At 39.7% G+C, this 14,694-nt stretch overlaps 1 protein-coding gene across 2 annotated transcripts in view; it reads left to right on the top strand.

Moving 5' to 3' along the window:
• STXBP6 (syntaxin binding protein 6) overlaps nt 1-14,694 on the top strand; it is a 119,707-nt gene that overhangs the window by 17,809 nt on the left and 87,204 nt on the right. For both annotated transcript variants that reach the window (XM_061463433.1, XM_061463434.1), the window contains exon 2: nt 14,267-14,452. In XM_061463433.1, coding sequence (XP_061319417.1) covers nt 14,299-14,452 — 154 coding nt within the window. In that variant the 5' untranslated portion in view covers nt 14,267-14,298. The remainder of the gene's footprint in view (nt 1-14,266; nt 14,453-14,694) is intronic.

Raw genomic sequence — 14,694 nt, 5'->3', positions numbered from 1 at the left:
ACTGGTTCGAGACCATCTTGAAAATCTGAACGTGCACAAGTCCATGGGTCCTGATGAAATCCATCCGCGGGTCCTGAAGGAGCTGGCAGAGGAAGTTGCGAAGCCGCTGGCCATCATATTTGAGAAATCATGGCAGTCAGGTGAAGTTCCCGATGACTGGAAAAAAGGAAATATAACCCCCATTTTCAAGAAGGGGAAAATGGATGACAGGGGGAATTACAGACCAGTCAGTCTCACCTCTGTGCCTGGCAAAATCTTGGAGCAGGTTCTCCTGGAAGGCATGCTAAGGCACATGAAAATCAACAAGGTGCTTGGTGACAGCCAGCATGGCTTCGCTAAGGGGAAATCCTGCCTGACCAATTTGGTGGCCTATGATGGGACTACGGTACTGATGGACGGGGTAGAGCAGTTGATGTCATCTACCTGGACTTGTGCAAAGCGTTCGACACTGTCCCACACGACATCCTTGTCTCTAAATTGGAGAGACATCAATTTGATGGATGGACCACTCGGTGGATAAAGAACTGGCTGGATGGCTGCACACAAAGAGTTGTGGTCAATGGCTCAATGTCCAGCTGGAGGCCAGTAACGAGTGGTGTCCCTCAGGGATCGGTGTTGGGACCAGTCTTGTTTAAGATCTTTGTCGGTGACATGGACAGTGGGATTGAGTGTGCCCTCAGCAAGTTTGCCAATGACACCAAGCTGTGTGGTTCGGTTGATACCCTGGAGGGAAGGAATGCCATCCAGAGGGACCTTGACACAGTTCTGAAGTGGGCTGATGCCAACCTCATGAAGTTTAACCATGACAAGTACAAGGTGCTACACCTGGGTCGGAGCAATCCCAGGCACAGCTACAGGTTGGTCAGAGAAGAGATTCAGAGCAGCCCTGTGGAGAAGGACTTGGGGGTGCTGGTCGATGAGAAAATGAACATGAGCTGGCAGTGTGTGCTTGCAGCCCAGAAAGCCAACCGTATCCTGGGTTGCATTAAAAGGAGTGTGACCAGCAGGTCGAAGAAGGTGATCCTGCCCCTTTACTCTGCTCTTGTGAGACTTTACCTGGAGTATTGTGTGCAGTTCTGGTGTCCTCAACATAAAAAGGACATGGAACTGTTGGAACAAGTGCAGAGGAGGGCCACAAGGATGATCAGGGGCCTGGAGCACCTCCCGTATAAAGACAGGCTGAGGAAGTTGGAGCTGTTCAGCCTGGAGAAGAGAAGGCTGCGTGGAGACCTCATAGCAGCCTTCCAGTATCTGAAGGGGGCCTATAGGGATGCTGGGAAGGGACTCTTCATTAGGGACTGTAGTGATAGGACAAGGGGTAATGGGTTAAAACTTAAACAGGGGAAGTTTAGGTTGGATATAAGAAGGAAATTCTTTCCTGTTCAGGTGGTGAGGCACTGGAACAGGTTGCCCAGGGAGGTTGTGAATGCTCCATCCCTGGCATTGTTCAAGGCCAGGTTGGACGAGGCCTTGGGTGATATGATTTAGCGTAAGGTGTCTCTGCCCACGGCAGGGGTGTTGGAACTAGATGATCTTAAGGTCCTTTCCAACCCTAACGATTCTATGATTCTATGATTCTTTGATCTATCAGATAGATAACAATGCCCTTAGCAGACATGAATTTAAGAGCTCCATGTTGATTGCTTTGCTGCAGAAGTAGATCGGGGATGATAGGGAAGTGGTGATAATAGTGTTTTTGGGGCTTTTCATATCAAGATAAACAAAGTTTACTAAGGAACTGGTTTCATCTATCATACAGTGGTACTAAACTCTTATGTCACCAGCTCAAGTTAATCAGTTTGTCAGACCTAATAGTCTTAGGCCGGGAACATGAGAAGAGTCATACATTTGTTGTTAATTGCCGTAGGGTTTTTCCAGATTGTTAACATTTCGGCTGCATGGATGCATGTCTCTCCTTACACTTTCTATGAAAGCTGTGAGAAAGGTCTTCTGTGGTATTGAACAGTATCTAGGACATTGAATAAAGACCAGAGATCCCATTAACTGCAAGTGAAAAGCAATATATTTGAGTATAAATAGAATTATTTGAAGTGGGGGAGTTTCTGACATTGTGTTTGGAGATGGTTTTCTAGGATTTCATGAAGGTATGGGTACTTAGCTTCCATTAATGTCTTGAAGTGCCAGGTTTTCTTCACTGGAATGCAAATTAGATACACCTTAGTGTAGTGTTACAAAAGAAACCGGATAGGAAGGAAGGAAGTATTATGTTAGAAAACAATGAGCCATGTGCAAAGGAGGATATGGTGATGACAGAGGAGAATGCAGGTGTGCATCATAAGTAAATTTATCTCTGTTGAACTGGCTGATACTGTGATTCTGTGCATTTTAGGGGTAGACAAAAATATTTTCATGGGGAAGAAGCAACCTTCATGTAGCAGCTAGTTCTCTTAAGTTAGCCTGACTCCACTTATGTTATCCAAGTGTCTAGTGAGAAGAACTTAAAAAATAAGTTAAATAACAAAACTGTCTAAATGAAACACTCTTTTGAGGTTTGATGTCAAACTGAACAATGCTGAAAGCTACTTCTTTCAATTTCATTATCTGTTCATAAGCTGTACTTGGGCCTCAGTATAATTTTATGTCACAAGGAACTAATGCTAATAGTTTTTGCTGCATAAGACCTATGGAAGTAAACTTTGAATCCTGAACTGTGAATATTTAGAAGTTAGACATATTTACACATCATAGCTGGTAAATCAAATCTTTATTGGTGATTTTCCTAAGGAAGTTGTTCAGGTGCTGGGAACATCTACCACTGTTTAAATTTTAACACAATAGTATTTAGAAAAGAGTAAGGCAGGAGTATGAATGTCATGCTTTATTTTCATCATACAAAGTGAAGCCTGGTATTTTTATGACTGAGACACGCTAAAGGAATTAATTCATCACAAACAAAATATTTTTGCTGGGATAGGAATGAGTCATGGGTTTGGGAACTGTGCTGGTCTCAGCACAATGGTATCACCAGAAAACTTAAGGGTTTTCATTGTGCTTTCCTAAAAGAAAAATTATGAAGTCAGTAAAACTTGCCTTCTTTTCACACTTTCAAGTGGCCTTCTACTTTTGAGCTGTTATGACACTAGGAACTCTTCCAGGAGAGCAGTTTCCTTTTCTTCCCCATTACATTTTCTATACTAGTAAAACCAAGAATCTGAATGCAGTGAGAAGAATCAAGAATACGGAAAGAATGGTGAAGAACAGCATGTTGTTGCCAGGTCACCTTTGGCCCAAATTTATAAATGGGTAAATACCATCACTAAGGTAAAAGCTTTGAGTGCTGGCGAAAAGTAGCACAGAAACTTTTCAAAGAAAAACAGATTTTAAACACAAACTACTTGAAAGGCATTTTTATGGCACTGTAGACAGCAGATGGTTATTGAAAATGAAGCTGTTGTCTTCTGCACTTGCTTTTTCTGAGGTTTTATTTGTGAACTGTTTTTATTTATCTAGTTGAGTCATGATTTATTTACAAGAAGAAATTGAGGTGACTTTCAATACTTCATTCTTGGTAATTTTTGTAGGAGATGTAGTAGGTTTTGAAGTGCTGTTTAAGAAGGCTATATTATAACTACATTTGTTGCTGTAGCTTGTAAGGTGAGAACAGCAACTGTTTTGTTGGCAGAAATGTATGCAGCTGGGTTAGCATAGTCACCTCAAACTTGATCTTTTCTCTCTGACACTTACAAAAATCTCGAATCCCATCATTGTCTCAAAGACATCAGTTTAGGAGTCAAGAGTAATCAACTTTAAGAATGTTGTTTCTATACTTGTTTCTAAAGGCATCTGCGGAGATTACAGTAAGGTTTCAAGAATTAATTAACAGAGTGAACTGTAGTTTATTGTCAAAAGTAGTGCATATTCACACCAGTTGCACTGTGTTGATGCTAATGATGTGCAGCTGCAAGTTTTAGTATAGGATTAGTGTTCTTATGAATCGTCAAAAAACTGGAAGATGAAGGATGTTAACCACTTCAGTTGGTAACATCTCACAGTTAAACTGGTATAAGCTGGTGCTGAAAAGCTTGTTTTGGCTGAGGATAGGATTAGACTGATTTATGGTGAAACAATTTTACTACCTGTAACTGGTTATTTCTGTTCAGTTGTATGAGTCCCTACTGTTGCATATTGGGGACTGGGTTTGCACACATGAAGGATTTTCATGAGGCTGTTTATGCTGGAAAAAGAACGTTATATTTGGGAGAAACATGTATGTACTTTTATGGATTCTTTTTCAAGGCTGGAAGTTGTTTTCTCTTAACGTTGTATTCTGATGTCTTAGTTAAAGATGTAATCTGTTTCTTCCTGTTGCCCTCGCAGGAAGTTTTTGTGAGATAAAAATTGTAAGACTATATGGGATATGTGCTTATTGTTTTCAGTTGGCTGCCATTTTATCTAAGGGTGTTCCTTCTTGTATTGACATGTTTTCTGGCAGTAAACAGTTGGAAGGTTGGAGATGTCATTTTGTTTCTACCATCTGTGTTTACAGTTCAGCACTAGATGTGGGATATATTAATTTGATTTTGGCATAGAATTGCTGCAGAGGATATGCTGCCGTGGACATTGTCAATTACTGTACTTCTGAATTTGACAGAGGAAAATTGAAATTCTTAATCCATTTGAAAATATGTATTTCTAAACTGTGTATTTTTGGTGCTATAATTATTTTTGTATAAGCCTGTAAAGGTAGATTCAGAGATAATGTTATTTCAGGGTTCATAGCTGTGGCCACTGTTTATAGACAATATAAACGATGCATGGTAAAGTTGTGAAATTGAGATCAGAAGGATACTCGACACTTGATTGAGCTGATTATCTTCTGGGATCAGTCTAATGGAAAATGTGTATTGCATAGTTTTTGTTTTGTTTTTTTTTAATGGTGTGTTTTTTGTTTGGGTTGTTTGGTTTTTGGGGGGTTTTATTAAGAGCTCCCCTATTGTGACACACGAAATTGTCCAAGGGTAGTTAAGGGTTATAAATGGAAGTTACGCGTGCAAGCAGTGTAGATTCACTCCTGAATTTATGAAATGGATGTTGCAGGGTTTTCGTATTGTACTGTCCTGTCCCCCTCCTTGGATAGAATGTTTCTTACACAAGCTCAGATGCTACTGTTTGCTGCACTTCCTCATGCCTTATGTTGTATTGTCTCAATTCAGGTGTCCAAACATATGGAATTGTTCAAAGTGAAAAGATTAAGAGAATGGTATTCCAATAACACTCTCTCTTGAGAAAATGTAAAAACACATAATAAAAAGAACTAAAGGATGTTTTCCATTCATTTAGGTTATCCAGGTTCCCCTCTTTCATCCCTCACTGTGCTGTTATGCTGTGTATCTCAGAATTTGGTGTAGACCTGTGAAATGTCACTATCATAGAATCATAGAATAGGTAGTATTGGAAAGGACCTTAAGATCATCTAGTTCCAACCTGCCTGCCATTGGCAGGGACACCTCACACTAGACCATGTCACCCAAGGCTCTGTCCAACCTCGCCTTGAACTGCAAGGGATGGAGCATTTACCACTTCCTTGGGCAGCCTGTTCCAGTGTCTCACCACCCTCACAGTAAAGAACTTCTTCCTCATATCTAACCTGAACTTCCCCTGTTTAAGTTTTAACCCGTTACCCCTTGTCCTATTGCTGCAGTTGCTGATGAAGGGTCATTCTCTGGCATCCTTGTACACCCCCTTCATTTACTGGCAGGCTGCTAAGAGGTTTCCATGTAACCTTCTCTTCTACAGGCTGAACAGCCCCAACTTTCTCAGCCTGTCTTCATACAGGAGGTGCTCCAGCCCCCTGATCATCCTTGTGGCCCTCCTCTGGACTTGTTCCAACAGTTCCATGTCCTTTTTATGTTGAGGACACCAGAACTGCACACAATACTCCAGGTGAGGTCTCACGAGAGCAGAGTAGAGGGCCAGGATCATGTCCTTCGACCTGCTGGTCACGCTCCTTTTGATGCAGCTCAGGATACGATTGGCTTTCTGGGCTGCAGGTGCACACTGAAGCCAGCTCATGTCCATTTTCTCATCGACCAGCACCCCCAAGTCCTTCTCCGCAGGGCTGCTCTGAATCTCTTCTCTGCCCAACCTGTAGCTGTGCCTGGGATTGCTCCGACCCAGGTGCAGGACCTTGCACTCAGTATGGTTAAACTTCATAAGGTTGGCATCAGCCCACCTCACAAGCGTGTCAAGGTCCCTCTGGATGGCATTCCTTCCCTCCAGCATATCAACTGAACCACACATCTTGGTGTCATCGACAAACTTGCTGAGGGCACACTCAATCCCACTGTCCATGTCAGCGACAAAGATGTTGAACAGGATCTGTCCTAACACTGATTGCTGAGGGACACCACTCTTCACCCATCTCCAATTGGACATTGAGCTATTGACTGCAGCTCTCTGCATGCCACCATCCAGTCAATTTTTTTTATCCACCAAGTGGTCCATCCATTGGGACAGTGTCAAACATTTTACACAAGTCCAGGTAGATGATGTCAACTGCTCTGCAGCTATCCACCATTTCTGTAACCCCATCATAGAAGGTCACCGAATCGGTCAGGCAGGATTTGCCCTTAGTGGAGCCATGCTGGCTGTCACCAACCACCTTGCTGCTTTTACCTTGATTAATACCGTATTGATCTATAAAGGATTTTAATCTAAAACTTGCTTCTTTGTCCAGATTTATAAATCTGATGAAAGCTTTCACATCCTCAAGAAGTCACTGTTTAGTCCCTGACAGGATTGCAGAGGGAAAAGTGGTGTCTTTTTTTAAGTGTAAAAGAATATCTCATTCCCAACAGGCTACCGCTTGACAAGATGATTCCTCCCCACCATCTCCATGTTTAATGGAAAATTTCTAGTTGTTAAAGTTGTTAAATTAGAATACTTCTGCCACTGATCACTGATTGCAGATCACTGTGAAATCATCAAGGGAGAGCAAAAAGCCACTGGTTTCCCTTCTAACTTTTCTTAGATTTCTGTGAGACTAAACAAACCATTCATTTAAAAAAAAGAAAAAAACAGAAGTATTCAAACATACAGAGTCTCTTCCCCTGCCCCAGATTCTGTCAGGAGCGTGGAGCTAAGCAATCAAGCATAGTGGGGGATAAAAGCCACAGACAGTGTTTAAAATAATTCCTGAGATGATTATGTCCCTTGAACAAAACACTGCAGCAGACTCGTTCAGGGTTTTTTGCTGTTTTGGTTTTTGTTTGATTTTGGTTTTTTTTTTTTGTAATTTCTTTAGTGTGCAGGACTCTGCAGTTTTTTCAAGATTTACTGAGCTCACCTGTTTTGGACTGGGTGATGCAACAGTTGGAGGATACCAGGGAAGAAGCATGCAGCATGTCAGAAATGTGTTCAGCTTGTGTTACTTGCCAGAATGAAAACTTTATTTAGTTAACTGCTAGAAAATATCAGGACACTGCCAACAGATGGTTTACTACTTCTACATACACAGTTCTTGTTTTTCTCTCAAGTAAAATGTTGGTGTAGTACTTTACAGAGGTCTCTCAGCCCTTACAAAGATTCCAGTATCCCCAGAACCTGATATATTCCATTAGAATAAGAATTATACTTTTTGCTAGTAAGTGATTTTGCTCGCATATTTGGAGTGATTGTAAAAAATATTTATGCTTACCAAAGAAAGTTGATTCACCTTGGATGAATGAAATTGAATGAATAGAAGGCTTTAATCCTTTGATATTATGTCTTATCCTATTGTATTACTCTGCTTTTGTACTCTTCCCCAGCATTAAAGTAATATAAAGGAACATCGTAATAAAGAGTTTACCCCCCCCCTTTTTTTTTTAACCCAGATGTGGTTGTTGCAGGTTACATTTCAGAAAATCGAAAAACTTCAGCCTGAGAGACCTGATTTCATTCCATCCTTCTCTTTTGCAATTTTCTATTTAGTAGATGACTGTAATGTGCAGAAATTTGCAGTCTGTACCACTGAGGAGGAATGGAAATAGAACTGTGAGGATTTGGAAAACATGATTTGCGAGCATACTTAAGCATACTAGTTGGAGTAAGCCAGTGGCAAGAATACTGTGCGCTACCTGTTAGCTGAAATAGCTGGGGGTTATTGCTGTGGTTTTCTTTTGTTTTTTTCTTTAAAATACCTTCACCTAATACTGTGGCAACATCCTGTCTCTTTGCCAACTTGTACACTGAATTATAAATCCATTTAATATCTGTTTTTTCAGTGGTCAGTATTTAGTACTTGCAGAATTTGTGTTAATTGAACATCTGTAATTTTATTTGCTAATAAGGCAAAATCAGGCTCCTGTGAGATGTCTTGCTGGAGTAGCTACAGTGACTTGGTCTGTTCTAGTTATGTAGTATATACTGCAATATTAGCACTGCATAATATTTTTATGTATTTGCCAAGTTCTGATATAGCACAGGAATCACACAGCAGTCTACCAGAGCCTAAGTTCCAACCTGCATTTTAGCTATGCCTCTGTTTAACCCCCAAAATGAACTCAGTATACCAAGAAATCTGCTCCTGTCTTGAGACACGTTTATTCTTATCAAGAACCCACCTATGAACTCCCTTGTTTTATCACTTTTTGTTCAGTTTGCTGCTTTGTTGCAGTTTTTGATTTTGAGAAATTTTGTCTAAAGTGGCTCTGTGCTGTGTCCTCAATGAACCAATCTCACTAGTTGATGAAAGCTTCTGACATCTTGGGTTCTGTCTTTAAACCACATTTTCATGATCCTTGTAAACTGATAATGCTGGTATACTGCTGCCCAAGGCAACCCTAATCTTACCCCAGCTTTTCTTCCCATGTGCTGACGCACAGTTGTATGCTGAGCTGAGTCAGGGAGCTGAGACACATGACTAAGCAGCATTGTCCAGGTGCCCCCTGAATTCTGACAGGCTTGTTGCCATGACCACTTCCCTGAGGAGCCTATTCTAGTGACCCATCAAGTAGTTCTTCCAGTTGACTCTGGTGCCATAAATGGAGCTGTGAGTCCAGATTTGAGGGTTGCATTTCAAAAAAGAAATGGACTAATGGGAAAGAGTTTGGAGAGGTGGAGTGTCTGAAGGAAGAAATCTGAGGAATGACAGAAGAAACTGAAATATTTCAGCCTGAAAATAAAATTCTAAGGGCAGATGTAATAACTGGTCTCAATATCTAAGCATATCTAAAAGGTCATAACAGTTAAGCTGACCTCTGAAGACAGTAATTTTCCATGTTGGGAAGTTAGAGAAGGATGACAAAATGTACTTCGATCATCTTGTTATTTTCAATCCTTTTAAAGTTTTTTATCTTGTCTATTTTAGAGTAAGATTGATCTACTGGTTTAATCCTTGTTTGCAGAGCTAATTAAACCTTGCTGTTATTTCTTTAAGATAGCATTAAGATAGCTTAATAAGCTTACTCTAAACCAACTTTAGGAATTGTTCTGTTCTAATATTTGTTCTTCAAGGATCTATAAGTTTGCCTTGGTTTAGCAATGATTTTGTGCTTCCCCAAAGTTGTACTGGCTATTTGTTGGAGACTACAACAAATACAGAATTGTGATAATAATGATCAAATATGTAGCCTCAACGCTTCCAGCAAGTAAAAAACCCAGACAATTATCACAATAGCAGGAACTATTGTGATATGGTGTTTTAATATGGTGTCTTTCAATGGTTTCCTAAGGTTGATGTCCTCTGTCAAGATGGTAACTTTATTAAAAGCAGAGTTGAGTGCTTGCTAGAGCTGTCAGTGGAGCCCAGCAATAGTTGGTTCCTCAGATGATTTCACACTGCAGGCACCATTTGAGTGATTAGCCTGTCCTACAAGCCCATCCCTGTTTGTGATTAAACTAAAGATTCTTGAAAACAGCAAGACCCAACATACTGAACTTTTTTAACATTACTTGCCCTTCCTTTTCTTCTTTCTTTCTTCATTTCTCCTTGCTAATTTACTGCTACTTAAATTCTGCATGCTGAGGATTGGTTCCCCACTTCCTTCTGCATACTAATACTTCAACACAGATTCTGTCAATCTCCTTTTTTCTGCTTGCATAGTCCCATAAAACATCTGGATGTGAAAGATAAGTCAGCTGCTTGCTGACTGGCTGGCTGCCCAAAAACAGTCTGAGATTCTGGCTAACCACGAAGCAGTTCATGTTTTTTGTTATTGAGCATGTGAGATCTGTGAAGGCAACGTTAAGTATCTTGGGTTATTCAGTTGTATTTGTTTCAGAGACACTTACAGAGGAATGGTCGGCTGTTCCTAGGAGGAGCTTTTTAATTATAGGAATACCATGGAGAGGAATTGCAGTAGAGAAAGATTTGAAGAGATGCAAATGGGGCAGTGCATTGCAGGCACTAGTTCAAATCCACACAGGAATCTTCCTCTCAGGCATTTCTGTTGGGTTTGGAGGCAGAGTGTAAATGCTGAAGTTCTCTTCCATAACGCTGTGATGGCTAGAGCAAAAATCCACAGGAGGAAAATGGAATTTTCTTCATTCAGCCAAAAGCATCATCACAATAATTTGGGTGGAATTAGGTACATGGAACAAGGAAAGCATGTAAGGCAGGAAACGCGGGCTCTTTTTAAAGACTCATACCTTTACGGAAACATTTAACTCCTCCCTGCCTCAGAGGGGTAAATGTTGTGGACAGTAATGCACTGTCTCACTGTGCTCGTATATCCTCCGATAAAAGTTTCTTCTTTAAGGCATTTAGTGTTTCAGCATGGGGAAGCCTGTTTTCATTTCAGAATGCGAGTCCACATGGACCATGAATGGAAACTGCTGAGAGTCTGAATTCATACTGGAACATGTGCCAAGAACAGACATTACAGTGTAAAGAAATCTGTGCGTGCTACATGGAGTTGTGCATGTACAGCCAGCATCTTTCTTATGAGAAGAGGTGTTTTTATTGGAGAACAGGGAAAATTGAGGCTTATTCATGTTCTTTGAGCAAGACTTTCATATGGGTTTTTCGGTAGGGGTTTTTGTTTGTTTGTTTGTGGTTTTTTCAGGGTTTTTGTTTATTTTTTAGTAAAACAAAAAGATTGCATTGCTTTTGAAAGAGAGGAGCACTGGAATGTTTTGTTTACAACAAAGCAAAGGTCTTTTGCACAGATCCACCAGTAAATATGGAGAAGGTTGCTTATTTAAACCCAGCTGATGACTTTATGATCTGTGAAAAACAATTTAATCCAAACTATACTGACAGCTCAATCTCAGAGGTCTGTTTGCACACAGGCACAGTTATTTGTTTTCTTTTTTAAGTAAACTGGCTTTTGTGTTTTGTGCTAGTGTCAGTTTCCATATTAGATCGAGCAATCATGTCAAGTACACTGCATTAGATTAATTGATTAATTCTGGTGTCTGAGGCTGTTGTAAGCCAAGTATTGGGAACACACAGATCACAGCCTCTGAGGCAATGAGCGCACACTTTAGTTGGAGGCTTCACCTACAGTGTTTGGTGTGTGTTGCATCTCTGTGTATAACTTTTGGTGGGTGTATATAAAACCAGGTGAATCACAAAGCAAATAGCAGCATGCAGCAATAAATTGCAAGATTTGATTGTTCTGTGTCATGTCTTCTGTGTCTCTACTGAAAGAGGAGTTTTAATCTGCCTTGGGGTGTTGCGTTGAACTGGGCTTTATTTCCAGTTAGATCTGTATATTGATTGTACATAAAAGCATTTGCATTAAGAGATAGGGATGTGTGTATACATAGGTACATTAATTAAATCTCCTAGCTTTTGCATTTATTTGGGGTTATTGCATATGCAGCAGTCATTCTCGTCTCATGCTGTAAACTGCAGTGCACGTATGAAGCAAAAAGATTTGGGAAATGAAACGGGATTTGGAGATTTTCTCTTGATTGGCTTTCCTCCTGTTCAGCAGTCTTATCAAATGCAGTTATATACAATGAGACCTATTGATTGTAATATCTGTAAAGTAAATCTTGAAGTACCATATGAAAGTTTTGAAGCTATAAACCAGTATCATTTCTGCTACAAACAACTGTAGGTAAGGAAAACGTGCCTCTTCTCTTAATCCAGGTAGCCTTTACGTCACTTAGTGCATCTTTGAAATCACACTTTATTTTTCAGTGTGTGAACCTCAAGAATCTGAGAACATCTATTCCACAACTCAGTTGTAGAATTAACAGTGTCAGATCATTGCAAGGTGGAGAACGCTTTTTAGTTAGATACAACTTGAGTATATTTTTACCTGACAGTATGTGCTTTCCCAATAAGTTATTTATTGAAAATTCCTTAAGCATGCGAAAACCTGAGAATGAAGGGTTTTTTTTGCAAAAATACTTGTTCTCTTTCATTGAAAAGTAGGTCCTTATGGTTAAACCCATAGTCATTGACTGTGGCCTTGAATCTCAAATTAAAAAAAAACAACCCAAAATTAAAACAACCCAAACAAACCCACCCCAAACTCCCAAAGTAGTTACAAGGTGCCAACAGCTTACATGCTAGTATAAGCAGTACTGCAAATACTCTCAAAACATGGAAGAGGAGGAAAGTGTGGTATAATGAATGTGGAAACCACCTTTTCTAAATAACTTGCAGGTAAATTTATTCTTTTGATCCTGTTTTTGTGTTTATATAGTTGTCGGTAAAGGATAAGCAACTTATATTGCAGGTGTTATGAAATCACATCTTTTCAGGAGCTCTGCCTTGTTTCTTACATAGAAATGGGTGTGGATTTTTGTTTTGGTGGGAACATTTTTTAAATTCAGTTGATTTTTGTAAAGGTGTGTGTAAAATGACTTCATGCTAGAACTTGTCAGAATTTGAACCCCTCTATATTGGTTAACTGTTGTGTGCTGTTACAGATTATTTTGGCAAAAGGTTCTGTTTGCATTGCAAAACAGTAGGTGTTGAATTTGATTTGGACTGTTTTGCTCTCTCACGCCTCCACAAATGCACCTCTTTTTTTTTTTTTTTTTTTTTTTTTTGAGGTAAGGGAATATCATAAATAGGTGCCAACAAAATGTGGACACTGAAAACAATTACTTTGCTGGTAGTATGCAAACTAAAAGTGATGATTTCATGACTCTCTTGGCTTCAAAATCTAATTTGACTGGAATTTATCAGTTTTTTGATAGTTGCTTTGTGGCAAATACCAAATTTCTGGCTTCAGTAGTTGAGACCTGAAGATGATCTTATTCTAAGAGAGCTGAAGATGTCAAGAAGATCTGTGGGCATGAAAGTCTATAAATAATACAGAAATATAATGTATGTGGCTTGAAGTCATTATATTTGAATAATTAAAAGGGACATTTTGCAGTCTGTATCAGTGAGATAGTGTATTTATTCATAGATTTAACTGCAGAACTAATTGGAGATACAGCTGTGGTACTGTCTACATGAAGAGAATGTTAATGTCTCTTCTGTAACTGAGCTCTCTCCTTTAGGCAGGCTGCTCCATATGTGGTCAGATTGACCTGTCTTTTGCTGGACATGCCTGAACAAGCAGCTTTCCGCCTTCCCCTGTCTGTTCTCTACATTTATTTCTTTTATTTTCCTCTCCAAATGTCTCTCCAAAATAGACTGTGTTTTCTTTTGAAACGCATTGAGGAACTGACCAGGGCCAGAATTACTTAGCAGAAAAGAATTACTTAGCAGAAAAGCAGAGGTGTGGTTTCGTCTGTGTTAACCCTCTGGTTTCTCTGATGCCTTTCCATGGGCAATTGCCCAGTTAGTAATTACAGAGGAGTTGAGGGCACGAATCGTAAAGCTGTGAGAGGTGCAGGAGCTGTTTAATCAAGTTCTGTCATCAATAGCAGTGTTGCTGCAGGAGCAGTCTTATGAGTCTGAAGCTTCTTGTATCTTCTGTGAATGTGACTTGTCTGCCAGCACAACCACGGTTTCCTTTCCTATGCCCTTGCAGTGCTTTCCATGTGTCAGGCAGATGAGTTTCCCTCCAGTTACCAGAGAAGGAATTAATGAAGCTTTTACGCACCATGAAGTTATAGGGTATCTCAGATGATTTTGCATCATACTGAAGTGCTAGTGTGGACAGCTTCTGCCCAAAATAAACTAAGCTAGTTTAAAAGAATTTAAGCAGCTTGGAGAACAACTTCAGTGAAGACTCTTGGATATTTCAAAAATTCTGCCTCTAAATGCATGAAGTTAGCTTCTAAATCCTTTGAATAATAATAATAAAAATCTTTATTTTTAAGGTCAGAGCTGTTAATGGCCATGAAAATGAACTGGACTTTAACATAATTTGTAAGTTTCTAATATTTTTAAATATGTTTTTGTTTTTAGAGTGCATCAATCTGCTATATCTGTGATCTACAATGAATGCCAAATCTGCAATCAGCAAAGAAATTTTTGCCCCACATGATGAAAGGATGCTGGGAGCAGTCCAAGTAAAAAGAAGAACAAAAAAAAAGATTCCTTTCCTAGCTACTGGGGGTCAGGGTGAATATTTAACATACATCTGCCTGTCAGGTAAGATTAATGATTTTGACATGCAGTTGCCTGTTCAGGTTTATCTTTGATTAGCTGATTAGATGTTACCTGTGGCCATAAGGAGCTGGGTGACTCAGTAATGTAACCAGAGAATTATGGTGCCTTTATCATTAATCTTGAGAAGCCATGCGATCAATATGTATACTATATAATAAATTGAACAGGTGGTTTCAGTGTTAAGAAAACCCTATGTTTTATCTCACGTCATAGCTGCAGAGTTA

Source organism: Pezoporus flaviventris, unplaced genomic scaffold (assembly GCF_033815535.1).
Source record: "Pezoporus flaviventris isolate CSIRO_AGI_PZ_B2104156 unplaced genomic scaffold, CSIRO_AGI_Pfla_v1 ptg000036l, whole genome shotgun sequence".
Taxonomy (NCBI): domain Eukaryota; kingdom Metazoa; phylum Chordata; class Aves; order Psittaciformes; family Psittacidae; genus Pezoporus; species Pezoporus flaviventris.
Note: the sequence above shows the minus strand (reverse complement) of the source record. Positions and strands in the feature narration are given on the sequence as shown.